General features: G+C 39.9%; 1 protein-coding gene across 1 annotated transcript; it reads right to left on the reverse strand.

Moving 5' to 3' along the window:
* Positions 1–266: 266 nt before the first annotated feature.
* On the reverse strand, positions 267–14,791 carry PIWIL1 (piwi like RNA-mediated gene silencing 1). The gene is made up of 21 exons (XM_015878009.2): positions 14,685–14,791; positions 14,224–14,309; positions 12,815–12,938; positions 12,421–12,546; positions 11,555–11,769; positions 10,524–10,645; positions 9,836–9,916; positions 9,441–9,638; positions 8,844–8,955; positions 7,324–7,444; positions 6,773–6,890; positions 6,515–6,629; positions 5,509–5,696; positions 4,864–4,936; positions 4,341–4,541; positions 3,906–4,009; positions 3,319–3,389; positions 2,578–2,731; positions 2,102–2,227; positions 1,687–1,834; positions 267–1,029 (listed from the first exon to the last, which is right to left on the reverse strand). The coding sequence occupies exons 2-21, from the start codon at positions 14,302–14,304 to the stop codon at positions 913–915; spliced, it is 2,595 nt and encodes an 864-aa protein (XP_015733495.1). The 5' UTR covers positions 14,305–14,309; positions 14,685–14,791; the 3' UTR covers positions 267–912.
* Positions 14,792–21,395: the final 6,604 nt, after the last annotated feature.

A 21,395-nucleotide genomic window follows, 5' to 3' on the forward strand; every position in this document is an offset into this window, starting at 1 on the left:
TTCTTCATTACTAACTACAAGTGCAAGAAAGAGGTTGCCATCATTCTTTCGGCTGAGGAAAGAAAAAGCCTACCTGAATACAGGCTGCAGAGCCTCCTCATTTTCAGAACTGTAGGAAGCCGCACAAGTTTACTGAAGAATAAATCTAAATGCAAGACTCCAGAAGCATTACAAAGCTAAAGACCGGTTATGGAAGATGCGCTAGCATGGCACAGGGTTTGCCAGGGTCAGTCTTTACGCATGCAGAACAAACACACCTAACATGATCAAGGAAGCAGGATTACAACTTTATTTAGATCTTGCAAAGAAAAGTAACAAAGTTCACAAGTCAGTTTCAAAAAAACAGCACTAATCCAACGCTTGTCTGACCTAGTTTAACGGGACAGCTGGTAATAAAACATCAGAAGCACTCCATGTTTTGTCTTACAAATTAAGCCACTCCTGCTCAACAGTTACCAGCAAGAACCTTAGCATTATAATCTGAACTGACACCTAAGCCCTTCCAATTATTTGGAAATGAAAAACCAAAAACCTTTGTAAATAGCATGACTTTCTTCCTCCCTCCCCCAAGTCAGTGCTGATGTAGATACTAATGCTCCTTACAGGAAATCAAGTGAACGCTTTTCAAATGAGAAAACTAATGAACAATGTTGACCACAAAACTAAGTTCACCTATGAACCTGCAGCAGTCTCTAACACTGTTACCTCTATGCAGTTGAATAAAGTCTTACTGAAAACACAGACCTGCTATCTTCAATCTTTCTCCTTCTACAGTGAAAATAAAGTTCCACAACTGCGCGTACCCATGCGTGTGTCTCATGAAAACCAACCCCCCCATCCACCCATCCCAACCCAAACCACACATTTCTACCATCCCTAGATCTGAACTTTGTTGTTTTTAAACAAATAACTTCAGAGATAGTAAAGTCTGTCTGAAAGCAGCAGGTTTGGTTCTCTGTGAATGCTCTGACCTACAAGGAAAGCCAGTTTATGGGCATACTGGCAAGGAGCAGGTACTCTGATAACACCCTGTAGAAAGGGGGAGAAAAATAAAAGAATTACTTTCAAATAACAAAAGGAGTGCTGGAATTCACAAGGTCAGTGATTAGTGCTCTCCCTGCCATCTGTGAAATATTGCTTACAGTGAATGCATTAAAGAAGACAAACAGATCCCCACCTCTATTCCTCTCCTCCCTCCCAGAAAGCTTCTCATGCCTGTTTGTATCCTATGCTTTACCTCACTGAAGGTGGGACAAACTGCATTAATTATTTCTCAGTGCTAAAGTTACAAATCTCAAGACTGTTTCAAGCATTGGCTAACTCTGTGCTGACCTCACATGAAACAGAAGAGGCTCAAAGGGAAACGGACGAACACTTCCATCTTTACACAAAGTATTTCTGCAGGTAACAATTATTCCAGTTCTGCTTTTGATAAAGAAACTGGGGACAATACCCAAAACAGCCACTAACTTCTAGTGACAGTAAGGATCTCTTCAATCTTCAGATAGATCAGGCAAGTGCAGAAGATCAGTTCTCTGACAGCCACTCTAGGCCAAGATGCACAATTGCAAACATTCTGGATTTGCACTGGCCTTTATCAGATACCATTTTTTACCCTCCCGTGGGTTGTTACAACACAGATGCTCAGAATAAGTAATATGATCCTTTCCCCGAGGAAATACTTACCGACCAGTTATAGTACATATGGCAGAGTTTGTAGGTTAAACGTTGTACGTGATCTGGTTTCAGCTTGCTAGTGTCATATATTACGTTATAATGAGTGGGTGCAACACAACCATTTCTCACTGCCTGACTCACAATAAAGAAATCATACCTGTAATAGAAGAAACAAAACCTGGAAGTCTGGTTTTCTTAGAAAGAATGGACATGCCCACCAATTTCCCCTGCTTATTTCCCTAGAATCACTTCACAGACGTTAATTAAGCCCCAGAGCACACGCTTTACTTTGGCCACAGAACAGCTCATTTCCTCTATTCCTGAAAGGCTCTAAGATCTTCAAAAATGTAAATTATCTGAGTGCATGGAAATGGTTTTACTTCATTATCAGGTTGCTAACAAAGATAACAACACCAGAACTTACCATTCTGGTCTGGTCACCTCTGTATCAATGACAGTGCCAGGGGGTGGGTTTTTAAGTCCTCCACCAGTCTGTGCAAAGAATCTGGTACTCACTCGTTTCTTCACAACTATCACAGTCAGTCTTGGACTAAAACAAATAAGTAGAATTAAGAGGAAAGAGGAAAATAAGTAACTCAGTCCAGGAAAAGAAGCCACAGAATATTTCTGGAGCAGATTGTCTAGAGCTTCCAATTAAAAATAACCAGAATTCTGCAGGACATCCATTTCATAGATAACCCTTCCTAGTTTAGATTAAGTTGGACCTTGTTTGTAACTTTAGATTTTCATGTAAACAACCCTCAGAAAAGCAGCTATTTGAGCTCAAGCAAAAATAAACAACGTTGAAAAGAGAAAACAATCTTCAACAGCAACCACTCTTTGTAACCTGGACTGTTTCTCTTGTGGTATGAGAAAAGGGGCTTGTAGAAATGGACTTACTTGTAGTCTTTACCAACAGTCTTCAAGCAATCCAGAAACTGAGGCACTTCATAATTCACCAATGTATTGAGCTGTCCATCTCCCACACCATCACGATACACAATAATACGGGAGGGCAAATATTTATTCCACTTGAACCATTCTTTCAGAGCAGCTTAAAAAACAAAACAAAATAGAAAGGCATTTCTGAATCTGCATTGCTAAGAAATAATGGTCCTAATAACCATCAAGAAAAATAAGCAGCAATCTCATGGTGATGCTGTGTGAACACCCAACAAGAGCAAATCAATACTACAAGTACTGTTTGTTCCATCCAATGAATGCTTCAGGACTGCCAATTCAAAGCAAATCCCTACCCTAGAAGAAAAAGAATCCCATCTATTTTAGAATGTTGCTTGCAATTGTTCTGCAGGGTAACTTCCTTAATAGAGATGCTGAGAGAAAAACAACAAACATTTGTTTATTTAAAGTAGTTTTGAGCTCCTTTAAATCTTACTCTAAATCTGTTTGGATGCACACTGACAAGCTACCAGCTATTGTTAGAAGACACAGGAATCAACAACAGAATGCATGAAAAATAATACTCAACTTCAGCAATATTTATAAAGAAAGAAAACATGAACGTGTTAGCTAAGTACAAGTTGGTAGTGCTTCCTTTCAAGGCACATAAACAGATCTCTCTTGAGGAAGGGAATTTGTCATTCCTTAACTCCTCTGCAAGAGCAAAAAGCTTTCCCTTACTTTGCAAGCAGGCTTTGAGCCCATCCACAAGTTCCTGCCCACAGCTTTGAACAACACAGCGTGAAAACCACCTGTGAACAACAGAAGAAAAAAAAGAAAATGAGTTTGGAAGCATTTACAGGGCTTGCTTCTATTTAAAAAAATATATATTTTTAATTAAAATGGCTGTGACTACTCTCAGACTATACGGTTACTGCGGGTCAAAGCAGTCAAGCAGGAATTAGGGCACTATATGAATATTCTCCCTGCAAAACTCTTGTGGTAGAGAAGTCCCTCAGCATCACATAAAATTCCTTCCAATCAAAAACAATGTTATTCAAGCGAACTCAAGTGGGACAAGAACCTGTGCCACTGTCACCCCCCCCCCCACATACACACACACATCCCATCTGCTCTCACTGTCAAGTGCTCTGGAAAAAGGGCAACGCTGTCGTGCAAGGAAGAACTCACAAGGGAAGCAACTATTCCTATTCACAGATAATTGTTCTAAGTACACAGTTAAGCCAATTCATAGGCTTTCACAACATCCTACCACATTTCAGCCTCTTTTTGGTTAAGATTCTTTTTCTTTGGCATTCAAATCTTACCGTGTCATTATTTCATTCAGGCTAGCGACAAATCCAGCAATTGACTGCTTTCCAGATAAAGTATCATGGTAACAATCAATGCCCACAATCATTAACTGCTTCAGCTTAAAAGGAATCAATACAAAACATGTGTTAGTGTGTGCAGACATGACAGAGCACCTATCACCTTCATCTTAAAATATATCAAGTCCAAGGCTTAACCATTTGCAGTTTCAGTTCACTTCAGAAAAGCACAGACTCAGTTCTTAGAATTACACTTCTTTTATGTGAAATTAAGCTTCATGCTTCTTGTCACAGACACAGAACAAGCTAGACCAAGAGCACCTGGCTTATTTTTGCAAAAAGGATTTTTAAATAAGACTGAATAAAGAAAATAGCAATAATAATAATAATAAAAAAATAAAAATAAAAAAATAAAAAAAAAAACACACTTACTGGGATCTCAACACTCCAAAGTTCTCCACCCATTTTACAGTTCATTTGCAAGGCAATTTTTGTCACTATGGCCAAAGTAGTCTGAGGCTTGCTTAAAGTACGAGCAATCACACACTGACTTGGAATGGGACAATCCGTACACAGGTACTTCTTGATAGCATCGTATTTATCTTTTCGGGTACTGGACAGAATACAAACTACCTTTAAAGGGGAAAAAAAGTTATTAGGAAACTGAATTGTCAGATCTACATGGCAACTGTAGTTGTTTCAAAGTTCCTTACACCCGAGAAACAATCAGTGACAGTGAAAGAGCTACCTGGAACATCTCAGTGGCTATACTCAGAAGTAAAGGACAAAGGCTTCTTAAAAGGCTACTAGTTTGTGCACTGGAATTTGAACAGGACTGTGAGTGGGCACACAGGAGATGGTAGATATCTTTGAGCCAAGGGTTTTATTTCTAAGAATTAATCCACTAGTCTAAAAATACAAATTAGAGATTAATGTGCTTTGAAATTATACATACTATGTTGGTGTCCGGAGTAATACTTTGTTGCAGAACCCTTAAATAAGCTTCTGTTCTATCATCCACTTCAAGCCTGAAAGGAGAAATGTTTTGTTTTTCTTCCTGTAAGTATTAACAGTTCTAACAGCAACCAAAACCTCAAGCAAAAACAAATACCCATTACACATCAACACAGCATTATGTGCCATAATTACAGCTGTTAATGAACACATAATACTTGTACTGATCACTAAGAAATCCCTCCCTTAGGTTTCCAATGGCGATTAAAGTTTAAAACAAGGACAAATATTCAATGCTATCTGTAAAGATGATAAATGAAGATCTGGTGAAGGCTGCCATTAAAACATACACTCCTTGTATTGTACAAGAGCAGCTGAGAACGTTCTGCTCAGTGATCAGATGATTAATGCTGTTTGACTTGGGCAGAGAAAACTTCCACAAGAGAAGTATGAGTAAGAAACAGCACTTGCTTGAGAGATCTGCAGAACCTGCAAACTGAAAGGAACTCCTTTTTTAAATTAAAATCTTACAGCACAAGTAGGTAACTTGAGATTCAATACTACCTTATTTACAAAGCTAATCATGTTAACAGATAGACCTCCCTAAAAACAAAACCATTTTCCATCAGACTTCCAACAGACTTACATGGTTGCCTTGTTCATTCTGATTCCCATGGACGGTGTGACTTTAAACAGGTTTTGAAGTAACGTATTGGCAGCATCATAGTTACGCCGCGTGTATATCAGTACCCAGTTGTCCAGAGGCTTTGCACGGATTAAGGGAGCTACCCTGGTTTCCCGTGACCAATCAGCAAACTGAGGATTGTAATCAAACTGTAAAGAACAAGTGGGAAAGAAACACCACTTTATCAAACACTTCAAAGACAGACTGCAAACACATCCGCCTAGAATATACAGAAGTACTTTTGTGTTGTTTTGTGGGTGGTTTTCTTTTCTGCTAACGTCACTCACATCAGCAGAGCTTTGCCTAAATCTTTCAAGGCATCCTACACTCTTTAAGAGTTTCCTTCATCTTAAGTCACTGCTTGCTGTGCAGGCTTTGGCTGGATATAGCTACAAAGCTTTTCATGTATTAATATATATTTCCCCCCAGACAGAAGGTATAAGGTATTTCCAAGATGAAGAAAATGCTTTGCTAAGTACTGTTAAAAAAATATTTCCTGTCTAGCATCCGTTGAAAACCATCAAATCCTTTATGGCACAGACTATCAGAAACCAAACATTATGTCTTACAATAACTCACAATTTAATGGAATTTATTCATATTTTTCATTTTTTTTCAATTTATTCATATTAAAGATTTACCCAGCTTGGAGTGAATAGATTCTGTGCGTGTTCTGTCCACAGAATGACTTGGTGGCTTTTCATTTGAAGGCCTTGGTATTTTAATAAATGGAAACTAACTACAAACAACTGTATTCTCCTACTTTTGTATCTGAAAGGCAACTGCAATGCAAGCCAGGCATTTTTAAACAGAACCTGTCGACAGTCTGAGAAGTTTTAAAGCACATGGACAGTGACTTGTGTGCAGTTTTCTCTCACAATCCTCCTCCAACAAGTAGCATTTCATCCTTTAAGTACTCCCTTCCCTGGTGACAGATCCCAAAAATGTTAGAAGTTGATTTATTTACCACATTTCCTGCTTGAAGGATCTTTTCTGCTTGAACAACTCTTCCCGTAACCGATAGTAAGCTAGAATCAAAGCTTAAGCCCCAGTCCCGGAGTTCCTTCTGAACACATTCATCTCTGTTCAAAAACAGCATTTCAATTAAAACAAATTTGTTCTTGCTGAGACTTTTTTAGAGTAAGACTTACAAAAATTTTGCAAGAAATAAGTTTGTTGTGAACACGTATGGCAATGAAGTGCAGGGGTTACCCAGCTAACATACTTTTTCATGTATTCAATAAGCTTTCCAATTTCACGTTTTCTTTGCTCAGGCGCAAGTCGTGTATGAACAGCCAAGTCTTTCATCATGTTAAAATCATTCCTCATCTTCTCAGTTAATCCTGTCAATAACAAAAACAGATTAGACTAAAGACTAAGAAATGTCTAGGATGTCACAGATGGCAGTGAAGTTTCCTAATCAAAGTACTACACTTTTATTCAGAACCTGAAACTGAACATCTGCTAACCATTCCAGGTAACCATCCAGAATTGGTGCCAATTCACATGCAATTCTTGAACTCCAGGTGAGGTACCTGCAGTAGTTAGCAGACCTCCACACAATAAGCATTTTTCATCTATGGATGCCCAGGAAACAGTCAAAACCACATCCCACCACTTCAAAGGGGTTTTACTGAGGTCCAAAAAGTCTCCCCAAAAGAAAGAACCACCACCACCAAAGCAGCATATCTATAGTGGATGCTGTCAAAATACCAGTGGCAGTGAGAGGCATGGTTTGACAGACGCTTTGATATGAAGAAACTACTGCTACAGTACCTGTTAGATAGCACAGCTCTGGGATTAGAACCACAGGTCCTACCATCATGTTTCCTCTCTTCCTCCGAGACTGACTGATCAAAACAGGCTGGTTCAAGTCACTGATTTCTTGATTATATTGCTGTATTAGAAACATATATTGTATGCCAGTCTATTCAGAAAAAACGCTGAGTTTTCTTAATACTTATTTCAGAAAATTTATTTAAAAAAGAAAAAAAAGCAGCCATCAACTTCTTTTTCTTCCTCCAATTAATACATTATCTTAGGGGAGTTGTTTTCATCAGAAAAAGCCACACAAGGAAGCACTGTTCTCTCTATTAGTGAGATCAAGTTATTAATTTGTAAGATATTGACTTGCAAGAGACAACAGAAACAGTCCTGTATATCTTGAGGCAATACCACCCAAAGTACCTCATTCAAGATTAGGATGCTCCTTTCAGTTAGTTAATGGACAAGGTTCCTATCCTACAGAGCTATTTAATTCAATACATCCCACGAACCAAACAAGATTCCTCACAAGTCTGAAATTCAATCCTCCTGCAACTATTCCATGCATCTGGCAAGAGTTGGTCTGTTTAGCAGTTACTAATTTAATTTAGACAGGAAAAAAAAAAAGAAAAAGCTGACAGCAAAACATACTTCACCGTTCAAATCTTTCTTATTCTTAAAGATAATTACACCTCAAAAAAATAATACCGTTTAAAAAACAAGAGTGTGAGATCATAGCAAAGGCCAGAAGGGGGAAAAACAACAAAACAAAAACCTTGTCCTTAGCTTATAGATGGAGTTTATAAAGAAGCAAAATCTAAATAAAGCCCCATTCTTTTTTACAGTAGAAAATGATGTTCACTGTGTTCCAGTAGGAGGTTTAATTTTAAAGAAGGCTGAGCTATAAAATACATACATAACTTTTATCTTAAATGGCCTACAACTAATAAAATGTGTCATGGTATCATCAGGCAGCTGTCTCAAAACTTGTGGGTGCAACCCAGTGTGCTTAAGTACTCCCTGACCTGATCCTCTTCTACCAGCAGTAGATCTTCCTTGTTCCAGACATTCCTCCAGTTTTTTTTCCTGTGACCTGAGGCTCCTGAAGCCTTGTCCTCATAATGCAGACCGAAGAAAAGGCTGCATTTGGTAACTTAGCATTTCTTGTTACCTTTTACATGCCTCAAAACTTTTAACTACAATTGGGCTTCAGCTTTCCTAACCTCATCCCTGCATGCTGGGACACTCCCTCTCTATTCATTCCAGCTTGTTTGTCCCTGTTTCTACTCGCTGTATACTTCCTTTCTGTGTTTGAGATTTGCAAGGAGCTCCCTGCTCCCCCTCCTGGCCTTATTGCACAATTTCCTACTCTGTGAGATGGACCAGTAATGCTGAACTCATACCAACTCAACAGTTACTTCATTCAGATTATAAAGTATTAAAGACAACTGCATCATAGGTAAAGCTTCCAACAATGCTCTAAAAACCCATGTTATAACATACCACACAAACTGACAAGCAAGTTTCCATACCCTTTTGTAGTAATCTATGTAGCTGATTTCAGAGCCATCTGCTCGTCTGAAAGTACACTGTGGATTGGCATCCCAGTCGATGTCATCAACTCTGTATGTTCTGTTATTGTACCTGAATAAACCATTTCATCACTTTTGGGTTTCGTTTGTTGTTTTGNCAGCATACCTGGAGATGCAGAATTGCAGAGAGGAGCTTCAACACGCGGTGGAGATGTGATTGTTTTGCGGGTTTTTTTTGTGCTTGTTTTGTTTTTTTTTAAATCATTAACTCAACTACAAATGAAACAAAACTATGAAGAAAAAATTACTGGCAATACTTACATAAGTCAGAAGTTTTGCTCATCTGAGCAACAGTAACTACAACTTCCCTTTTATAACAGGCATCAGTTTTACTAAAAGCTACACTGCACCACATACCAAATGAAAACAGATCTAATTCAATATCCATTTCCTGCTTTTGTAAATGCTGTCACCTCAGTTAATTTGCTAATGGGATAATGGTAAAATTTTTTGGCTTTCCAATACTTCATTGTATTCTTCAGGACATGGACCACAAACAACAAAACAGATCTCTTAGAAGGTTCCAAAGAGACTTACTTTGTAAGAACAATCAGACCTATCAGCTCCTTTGCACAGGCATCTCTGAATCTTCTCTCTTCAACCTGTTCATAGAGACTGTACATAAAATCCAAAGCTGTTTCACTACGAAGAATCTTATGGCTCACATCTGCACATAACATAATGCTCTCCTCATACTGAAGAATAGAGCTTGTGAAGCCTGGCCAAATCATCAACCTATCAAAACAAAACAAACAGGATCTTAAAACACATACAGTGATTTAAAGGATCTCTACTCAAACCCGTGAGTTATTTCTGTCCCTGGAATAACATTTTTTACATCTATGGCTTATTATAAGATAAACAACAGGAGAAACATTGAAGAAAAAAAAAATCATTCTCTGTGTCTCCCTTTGGTATCCATTTTGACAGACCTGTGATTAGGGATGCTGACTGGGTCCTTTGGGTTGTAATAGTTACGTCCAATTTGCTGCAAATTCATCATCTTCAGAAGCCTGGAGTTGAAATAAAGTTATCCTTTATCATTATTATTTATCAAACTCCTCATGGTCCCACCTCTCATACAACTGTTTCCATTCTTGGTCCAAAACTACTTTTTGCTTTAACAGGCAAATCCACACACAGTAGAAGAGGGCAGGGCTAACTGCCTAGATGAATGAGCACTGCAGTGTGAATCTACCTGCACAGGTAAAAGGCATAAACTAACTTTACACTAACACGTACCAAAATCACCAGAACCACAGAATGGTTTGGGTTGGAAGGGACTGAAGACAATCCAATTCAACCTTCTGCATAGGCAGGGCTGCCAACCACCTGCTCAGGGCCCCATCCAACCTGACACTGAGCACCTCCAAGGATGGGATATCCACAGCTTCTCTAAGCAACCAGTTTCAGTCCCTCAACACCAACTCACATCACAGTGTGCAGGCAGCCACGCACTAAAATGTTACCAGGAGTGGCTGGCCACACAGAAAAGGTGGCTACAAAGGCTTATAATTTCACATTCACTATGTTGATCTATAGTCCACTCCTTGGAAATGAAACATTAAGCTAGATTTTTTTCAAATCACTTCTTACAAAGACATAGCTGGGCAAACAAACCTTCTAAAAATGATGTTGTAAAACTGCAGACATGTCGGTGAAGTAGGTGGCAACTCATTAGTCAATGTAATTGTGATCCTCACATCTTCTCCATTTCGGGTCTTAGAAAATACTTCAGTAATCTGAAAACGGTGAACTTAAGATTAATAAAACTAATGGCACATGGGCTATACCTAGACTCTGCTTCATCAACATCAGATTGTACTAGCATATTAAAATTTTAATAACCTTGAGTCTTTACTGAAATAGGAATTGAATTTGCTACTATGACTGCAAACTACAGCCTATAATGCTTGGTTTGCTTGGGTGAAAGACAGAAAATGAGCTATCCCCAAGGCACCTTGTGCAAGATACCAGGAGGCAGAGACAAACATTAAAGCACATGAGAGCAAACAACTTCCCTCCTTCACTCCAGACTCTTTTCCCTGGCCCTTATTAATGCCACGGGTCACACTCCGTTCCTTCAGTAAGAACAGAGGCTGAGCCAGTTGGTACAGTCAGCAGTTTCCCGTGGTTGCTCCTTGCTTCTCACACTTCCACTGCTCAGACTTTTCTCCCCCCTTTCTCTACCACGCTTTTACACAGGCTCAACATTGGCCTGCAGCAGCTGGAAACATCTGTATATAACAAGGCAGACTTGAAGTCTTCCCACAGGGGCAACCCCAGAGCCCCCCCTGCTGCTAAAACCTTACTATGTATACCCAGTACATCCACCCTTTCTATTACAGTAGATCTCAGAACGTGCAAATTACAAAAAAGATCCAAGCAGAAAGACAGCTGATGGTAAAATACAGTCTGTACTACCTGCTTCTGTGCAGACGAGCGTGCCAGTCTGCAGAGTACAAGCATTAGAATCAAAAGTTTATTACCAAATTCACTATGGAAACAAAATAGTTTATACTATCATATTCAATTCAAATAAATGTTGCTCATGATACATCTATTCTTTTAGTTAACCAGACTAGTAAGAAACAAGAAACAACATGAAACACAAGTGAAAAGAAAAGCCAGACAGTATTCTCATATCACACCTTATTTGGTAGCCTTTTTGGCAAGAATAATATTGCTCCATCAAATGCATGTGTTTTTCCAAGTAGGTCTTCATGCTGAAAGAGCAAACCTGATCGAAGGCGACGTGCTTCCATCTCAGGGTTATAGTCTATATGGTACTGATACAAAGCCCATTGGGGTCGAGATGTGAGACGAAAAAAGTTTGCAACTAGTTTTATCACAGCACCTGAAGAGCCTAAAACAAGAAGCACATGAGGAGTTTCAGAAGCTTTGCCATTCAATGATATTTTATTAAATTTGAGAAACTCTAAAACATTTAAGTCACACATATGGTTACGTTCAGCAATTGTCCTACAAAAGTAATGTTTAAAGAAATTATTCCATGCACACAGCGTTATTACTATCACCAGAGGTTTTTATAATTCCTTCGTCCCTCAGGAAAGCTCCTACATCAAAGGAGGCAGGCATTCACATCAGTAACTTAACCTCCTAAGGGGCAGTTACCATGTAATACAGGAATGAACTGCCACCAAAGCACAAACGGACACACTACTTTTTGTGAATCATAGATATTGAACAGGAACTAACAAAAGAACCAATCAGTGTAGATGTCCACATTCCCATTCAAACACAAAGAGGTGACAATTCTTTTGCTATCTCAAGATTATAAAATAAAAACAATACACAGTGAGAACGAGCTCCAGGTCACGTTTTTTCCAAGTTTCATTTCGGTTTCTTTCAGACTTAAAACCACACTTGAGGTATCAGGAACAACTTATACCTTTTCCTAACTTGGCTCCCAACAGGATGCTAAAAGCAGAACAAAAGCAAAACTACTGTTCATTTCAATTTGGTTACATTTGTTTATAATCTAATCTGCACATACCAGTTTTTGATTCTCTAACATGTTCTATGGCTTGTCGAGTATTCACCCCGAGGTCATGGAAATCCCGACGACGTCCACCCCTATCTGCTAAAGACAGGTCCTGAAACCCTGCCGAAATCTGCAATCCTATTGAGACAAAGAATCTTATTCACCATTTTGATAAAGAAGATCATACTCTGTTCAAGCCCTACTAAAGTTGGCTCTCAAGTCATTCTAATGTGCAGCATAACTGAACCAGGACAACACAATCATCACACTAAACTTTTCAAAAACATAGTAACAGATGTTATTTTGAGAGCAGAATTAGAAATGCTGTATAAAGAGCATATTAACTGCACTCCCTTCAAAACACACGTTCTTGTGGGAAATTAACTTTTTTCCCCCTCCTTCTGACCTAGTGCCTTTGGAGCATCCTGAGGGCCTCTCTGTCGCCCACGGCCACCGGGTTCTTCTGTCAGTGGTGGAGGCTGCAGAGGCTGCCGCTGCCCAGGTAGAAGACTTGGCAAACTCTTTTGAGCCTGCAATAGTTGAGAACAACTATTTCCAGTGCAACAGAAAAAACAGCATTTTGGGTATACAACAAAGCAAAGCCAGTGAATAACCAAAGTCCAGAATACCCAAACACCCAAGTGCAGCAGTCGTATTTTATTTCTTTCCCCTATATTAGGTACTATGAGTTATTACCCTGTGATTTCAATACTAAAACAATGGGGTTTGGGATGATGCTCATTTAACAGCAGTAAACCCTCTCCAAACCCTGCACAGAATCTCTGGACTACCCTCATTCTCACTGTCTCCACCGATACTCCAAGTAAATGTCTGTTTTAAAAAGAAACAGCCCTTCTAACTTTTGTGTTCAGTATACATATAACATTAAAAAGTGTCATGCTTAAACAAATACTTCTGAATGAGCTGTACTAGATCAAGATCTTCCCACAAAACAACTCAAGTTCCCAGTAATAGAGATTTATTCTATTTAGTGACTGCAAAACACAACTGCCAGCCACAAAAAACCTCATAATTCAATGTAGTGTTGACCAGATAATTGGAGTTTGCCCCACAGGTACGGTTAGTTATTCCCCAAGTTTACTATTTTAAGTACAAGCAACAGGCCAACATCAAGGACAATGACAAAACCTGAGCCAAAGAGTTGAAAGGCTCTCTCCTACAACAAAGCAGAACCTCTTGCACTGTCATACAACCTCCCAGCATTTCTCTCCTGGAATCCCCCACCCCTTCAGTCCAGGCAGAACAACTCATTCCAGTTTGTGTCCCCATCCCTCATATTCCCACCATGCACCAATACAGAGCTTAGCGTCACCTTCTTGAAGGCTGCAGTTTCCCCATTCAGAAAGGCTTCTCAGCAACTAATTGTCCAGACACCCTCCTTCCCTCCTTCTCCCCCACTTCTTTCCTACTCCCACAACAGGGACAATCACAGGTTTGTAAGAAAGTTAAAGACATCTCTGACATCCCTCAACCTAATTGTTTTTGATTCAAATAATAATAATAATAACAAACAGAATCAACTTTGTGGTATTACAATGCCTCTGTACCACTACAGTGCCAAGGACAAAAGGGACCATCTAGAATTCAGCTCTCTTCTTCCTTCTGCAGCCTCTTATAAAAAAGCTTTGGAAACACTTATGAAACTAAGCTTTGCAAAGGAAGATGCACTCACTCAATCTACATGGTACGAGTGCCAGCCTATACAGGACTTTCACTCAGCACACACACACTAAAACTGCGAGCAGTAATAACATTTCAAGGCACAGCTGTGCTAATTAAAGAGAACCAACTTACAGATGCAGCTCCCACAGGAGGAATGGCAGCCTCCTGTCCTGGAGGTCTCCCTCTCGCTCTGGCTCTAGCTCTTCCAGTCATATTCCCTTTGAAAGCAAAACACCCACAGCATTAGTGTTCAGTCTCCTGCTTCCCCCCCATCCTTACTCAGACAGCCAAGCTGAAGCCCATCATCACAACCCACACATTCTCAAGCTGTGATGAAAAACAGCTTCACCTGAGAGCAGGCAGGAGCAGGGCAGGAGCCTCAAAGTCTGAGCCCACCCCACTTTGAAGCTACACTTACCAACTCAAACCCACACTAACTCACCACATTATCACCACAGCAGCACACAGCCACCCAAACGACCCCCAGAGACACCGCAGGCTCCACACAGAGCACACATCCCTTCGGACTCCGCCTTTTTGGGCCGCAAATCCGCTTCCCCTCCCCACCAGCCCGGCCAGACCCTCAGTATTACCTCAGTTACGAAGTAATTAACAGTCGACCTCCTCCTCCACAGCACCACACGCCCCGAACCACAAAAGGCTGCGACCAACGGTCGTCGCCGCTTCCTCTTCCTCCCTCAGGCCCGGCCCGCGGACCAGCACGAGCCAGCGAGCTAAAGCGGGAACACACGAAGCCTTCTGATTGGCTCCCGAAGGCAGGGAGCTGCCGAACAGCTCCCGAAGAATGCCGAAGAGTTCCGAAGAGTGCCGAAGAGTGCCGAAGAGTTCCGAAGAGTGCCGACGGGGGTCGCAGGCCGTAGCGGGCAGAGCCGAGGGTTCGGCTTTATGGCGCCCTATGGAACGAGGGGCCGTTGAAGGGCTTTGTGGCCTTTGTGGCCTTTGTGGCTTTCGTGGCTTTTGTGAGGGGGTTTTCTTGCTACCCATTCTCGCTCCAGATCTTTCCTGAATAAATAAATGCCAGTTAACCAGAAGGTGGAGCAATAAAACAAGAAATCAAAAGTCGTTCCTGTGAGGGATTGCATTTGCCTGTAGCGTTTACAAAGCTGCTGTTAAAACTTGTTGCTGTGTTGCAAGACATGCCCAGAATGTGGGCAAAAATAGACACAAATGGACTTAAATATACCCTATATATCTATATATCTATATAGATGCAGTTGGAAGGGAGGACTGGGCACAATCCAATTAAGCATCAATTAAGAACACATGAGCAATCATCCCTCCATTGAGAGATATTCTTTAGTACACAACCATCCAACTGAAACAAACAAAAAAAGCCTTTTCCTAATTACCAAGGCTGCTTCAATTGCTCTTAAGATTGCTTCCAGACAATCAACGTCTCTATTTTAGGTACAACAGAACCAGCAAATCTTATGGCTTGAAAGCAATCAGCCTTCAGTGGGAATTAGCTTTACCTGCAAGCTTTCCCCACTGCTGTGTGAACACAGCATGGCTGGGCAGTGCCAAGGCTCACGTGCACTTTCCTATGGCTGTAAGCATCCCTTTGTGTAAGGTTTAGGTGGCTGTGATGCATCTGGAGATACTGACTTCAAGGGACAAGTGATAACGTTATCTAATTAAAACCGTACCTTCATAAAAGACCAGAGGGATCTCGTCAGGTCACTTAGAATTTTTCAGCTACCTGCAGTGAATAGAGGACAAAGTTGCTTTGCTTTGTTCTCTGTTATTCCAGGTGGGAAAGGAGTGGCGGTATTAACATAAATAATAAAAATACCTTCTTTTGTTTGATTTGGATTGTCAGTTTGCTTCCAAAGCCAGTTCTGTTGTGCTTCTAATTAATGTCAGCATAGCAACCCTCTTAGGAAACCAGATTCTCTTTTACAAACTAAAAATAAAAGCTTTCAAACTATGGATATTGCTGCTTGAAGATAGTTTGGGTACTTCCAGCATGTAATTTTTATTACTCAAATATAAATCTGGATAAATATTTAACAAACTCTGCACATACACTTACTTAGATGAGGCATCTTTGCTGCTTTTTCGAGCGCTGATTACTGCTTGCCATGGGCTCTTTACCCACAGAGGGAACTTTCATTGCTCAGTAGCCTGCAGAACTCTCCAGCGGGTCAGGAGGTTGAAGCTGCAGAAACACAATATGCAGATTTTCTTAGCTCAGCTCTATTTAAAGATAAACAGAATGTGAAGATGTTGTCAAAGCCGTTTACATTATGTAAATTGTGAGAAAGGAGAGGAAATGGTTATATTTGTTTATTCACTTAAAATATCTGCCATGCTTCGTGTTTATTAATTTATATATATATATTTCTTTAATGCCAGATTCCTTCTGTTTCTCTGCAGAACTTAATTGTCTTTAGATATGAATTGCTAAGAGTACTTAATCATGTTGGCTACCTACAGCAATAAACATACATCCACGCTAACAATACGTCTGCACTAAGCACACTAACTTTTGTACGTGGGTTGTCAGACAGGTAATTAGTATTTAATGAAAGATGGGTTTCAATTTGCTTTTCACAGCAGGTTAAAACTTACAGGTAGGTTTAATGTATTTTCACATCTTAGAAAAGGTAGAAATGGCAACGCACCAACTGCACCAGGTGTGTTCTGTCCATTGTCTCATCTGGTTCTAGTAAAAATACAGAGGAAAATGAGATTTAGAAAGTGGTGGCTGCTTATGTTTTATCTTGTCTGTGTTGCCAAAAAGTCTACCAATGTTGGACTTCAACACACTGAAATTTCACATATGAAATAATTTTTCACAGCTACTTGGCTTGCTCTTTGCTTTGATGTTTGCTTTACCCATGATGCGGTTGTTTTTGCTTCTGTCTCCTGTTGCTACAATAAGCCATTTCCCATACATGTCATCTCCAAAGGGGAAAAGACTGCATGGAAACAGAACAAAGAAAAGAGAACAAAAGAAAAACAGGGATTTTTCCAAAGGCCCATCTGATGTACAAGTATAAACAGGAAAAAGATGCCTGAGGAGGTAGGAGCCAGGAACTGTATGAGTAGACAGCTGTTAACTTGTGTAGTTAGCAGCACTTTGGGATCCTGAGTGGTAAATAAATAAATGATTGGAATGCATAGAGTGAAGAATATGCTCAGTTCAGTGCCTTTAGAATATAACCATATTGTACATTCCCTGCACTGTGTGTTGAATGTCTTGCCATTATACTCCTTATATAACACCGGGTTCAGGCATCCACAGTTCTTTGGTTCTATCCCCAGAAAAGGCAATTCTTCAAGATATCAGTTATAGAAGTATTGTCTGCTGTGATGAAGAAAATAAAAGTAAAGGAGCATCTCACAACAGAACACATTAAGTCACCGGTGACCCCATTCTTGAGAGACCAACATGTTGGGCCTGAATCCTTTTAAATATTTTGTTATTAAAAAAAAAAAATTAAAAAAAAAATCCACTAAGAATTGCTCATAAATAAAGTTTAAAATTCCCATTCCTGTGAGAACTATTAAAAACTCACAAATCTCAATCACAGTATTTTTACATTCTTATCTTTTTCTACGAAATGAGAGAGGTGAGGTTTTAAAAGCTGACTTGCTATCTGGAATATCTCTTGAGTTAACAGTCTTGCTTCATCCCGATGCAAATTCTTAATGTCGCATTTAATTTACTGTAATTATGCTCAGGGTAGAGGATCTGATCGGCCTGCACAGTGGGGCCTGGTGTTTGTGCTACCTTGAGTGAAGTGTGGGGGACTGGGAAGCTATTATTTACATACCAAAACAGAAAGCAAGAGGCATGTTAAGGAAAAAATCTGCTACGAAAGAGATAATACCCAACTCTCTACACAACAAATACAGTGTGTGCATTTCCCCTTGGGACTGGGGAAAACAAATTTCTCAACTCTGTGTTTTCTCTGCTGTTCTGCAGTCTGTTGTTTAATCCCTAATTACTGTTTTTCCTTAAGATTCTTAGTTCTTCTGTCTAAAATTCATTGTCTGGAATTCTTCTCCTAAACTTCATTGACACTCTTCTCATCTATTACATAGGACTCTCCCCTGCTCCTGTTGACAACAGCTTGTTTGGATTCAATAGAAGAAAGGTGTTTTTCTGCTTCGTGTGCTCACTGTTTACCAGAGTGTCTGATCACTGCAGTTATCATCGCTGCTCACTCCAAGCCCTGTTTTGTCAGTCAGTGCCCTGAGCCCTCTTTTCCTGAAAAGAAAATGCCTTTTTTATTTATGAACCATCATATCCCTGCCAAAATCTCCCACGCTGGATCAGCTCAGCTTTATTTGCTCTTAATTTCACTTCAGTCCAAGCTGACATCTGATGTGCATCCAAATCCCGAGCAGAGTGAGCAAGAAGTGATTTAACCTAAGTTCTGAATAAATTGAATGGAGAGCTCACATTGAAACAAACAGAAGCAGGTCCTATTGTTAATGATTTGTAAAACTTGTTGCATGGATATGTATGCAGTTCTGTATGATGTCATATTGCTCTTTTTTTATCTATATTTTTAAGTTGTAAAAGGAGACAGTGTTAGTGTACAGAGTATGTTGGAATGGAACTGAACGAGTCTTTTCCATCAGGTATTACATAGTAAAAGTATTGTATTCATCCAGAGAGTAATGGGATGTATTTCAGGAGTAAGACTGGTGGAAATTCTCAAGTTCAGGTAGATTGATTTCAGCTCATTTAGCAACCAGGTTTGATCTAATTGTCATGTTATTTCTCTGAACATTCCTGAATTATGTGGAGAATTTGGGTTATGTGATTTAGCATTGGATTAAAAAATGCCGTAGCTTAACTTTCTTTAAAATAGTGTGGAACTTTGTTCACAGTCAACGAAGTTCATTATTTTTTTTGTTCAAAGCCCAGCTGCAGGCCTGGAGCATTTCTCATAAATATCAGGAAGTACCTGAAGCCACAGTTAGGATTAAAGAGTTGATCTGATCCTTAGATCTCAGCTTTAAAGCTGTAATGTACAGTGAATTTGGTTTCATGGTAAAGGAAATGGTAATTGCTAAAGTATGTTTTCTTAAGTTGCAAAATCATTTTTGAAATGTTTTTACTGAGACATTTATCAGTGCTATGCATGCATGAGAATGAGTGGACTTGCAGCACAGTGTTTTCACAGGATCACAGCACTGGATTTATGTACTGGTGTCACTGATCCAGTGTCAGAGGACAGCCTTGCTCCTTCTTTGTGCACAGCATTGCTGCTGAAATTAGCAGATCCACAGCTACAGTCTTTAGAACAATCCAAGCAAGTGAAGTAACAATTTCAATATACTATTTTAATAACTTTTCTGGAATACTGGTCAAATTCCTGGTTATTTGGCAGATATGCTCCCATCAGAACAAGGAACACAATCCACAAGTGATATCTTCAGTTATAAAAGTGCAGATCAAATCTCTCAGCAGTACAAAGACATTAGAAAAAATCACCTTGCTCCTCACTCCCTGCAAATAGGGTCTGGTCTGCTGTAGATCCATGTAGATGGATGCTTTATGAGCCTGGCCAATACTTGCAAACATTCTCCAAGGCACATCGCATGTTTTCACAAAAGACACTGATAAGAGTTTTGTATCCTCTCCCCCTATGTTTAATTGTTAAGGCCTGGTGTGACTTTTGTCATTTTGTGTTCCGATGGGGTGAAGGGAGAGCATATGGACTCTGTGTGTGTACTTACAGTGTATGACATAGAACCTGGATACAAAACTGCAATACTATAACACCTTGCTTAGACACTGCCTTTTCTTGAAGGTGCCTGATTTCATGTGCATTGAACTTTTTGATTATAAATTACCCCAGGCACTCTGAGTTACTGTTTTGTACTTTCCCAGCACAAAACTGCCTTGACAAAACTTGTCAGATTCTTTGCACCAGAGGCAGTTCAGGAGCAAACAAGACTCTCCAAGTTAGAAGCACTCCCTATGTGGATTTCATCCATGATAACATGGGGAAGACACTGAAAGGCCAGTGAGAAAGATAGAAACCAAGTATGAGCAGCAGCCAGTAAAAAGAGCTGTCACTCTTAGAACATCCACCTACTTACAATTGAATTTCTCTGTGCTCTCAAATTCAGCCTCAGCAAAGAGGTTTGTAGGCTGCATGAATTCCCATAGGGCAGCCTAACCTCAACCATTCTTCATCAGGGGTTGCTTACAAGAACACAGTGGCTTATTTGCATGAATTAACTGGGAAACATAAGCAAAGTGAGTCCAACTGAGAAATGAAAAAACAAGAGAAAAGAGAAAAGAGGCCTTTCCTTTACTGAGTTAAGCCTGCATCCATCTTTATGAATGCAAAGAAAGGGACAGGTAGATTCAAGTCCAGTATGCAGTCTTTATGCTGGCTCAGACCCCTGGCTCCTTCTGAGTCCTGTTTACTATGAAAGAGAACTCTGGACCATAGCCAGGCATCTTTATTATGCTGAATTTCTATTTGCTAAGCTCAGGTGCAAGGTTTGAAATCGTGCTGTCATTTCCATCAGAGCTATAAACCACTTGAAGTGGGTTTTTTTTCAGTGACAGAAGAATTGGAGTGACTGAATCTGCAGGACCATCCCTGAGATAGTGTGGGAACCTCTATAACTGCCCGTGAAGGGTGTTGGGAATGCACAAATCCCTGCCTGCCTGCACCCGGAGAGAACACAGACAGTGTTATGCTATTTCTCATGTGCTATGTACACACAGACAGGCAATAGCCAGCTCCCAAAAAACATAGGCCAAAAATGTTACGCTACATTCAAACTTCTGTCAAGGAAAACAAAGCCCCATCCAGAATTCTGAAAGATGTGAAAACAGGTTCTTTTCCACGCTGCTTTGTTCTGTCTTCCTCAAACATGCAGTTAACTCCTGCCTGACACTGTGTTATGGAAAGGAGACTGGTGGGCACTGTGAAACCACAGTGACACCTTCCAGCCTCCTGGTATCACTCAAATCAAGCATCACCTTTCAACCCTTTGAAGTCTTCACCACATTTTAAAGTGAATTTTTTAGGAGGAGACTAAATTATTCCAAACTCTTAAAGAGTTCTTAAAATGGTTCCCACTAAACCCAGGTTTAAGGGCTTCTTATTGTGCAGACAAAAAATACACATCAGTCATTGAATCAGTGTATAAAAGTATTGGAATCACGGGTAGCTTTTCTATAGTGTTAGTGGCACAGCAAAGGATAGAGCTGTGCTTCTCAAACCCTCAGTATATAATCAGTATAATAATCAGTATATAATCAGTATATAATATAATCAGTATATATATATATAATCAGTATA

Source organism: Coturnix japonica, chromosome 15 (assembly GCF_001577835.2).
Source record: "Coturnix japonica isolate 7356 chromosome 15, Coturnix japonica 2.1, whole genome shotgun sequence".
Taxonomy (NCBI): Eukaryota; Metazoa; Chordata; class Aves; order Galliformes; family Phasianidae; genus Coturnix; species Coturnix japonica.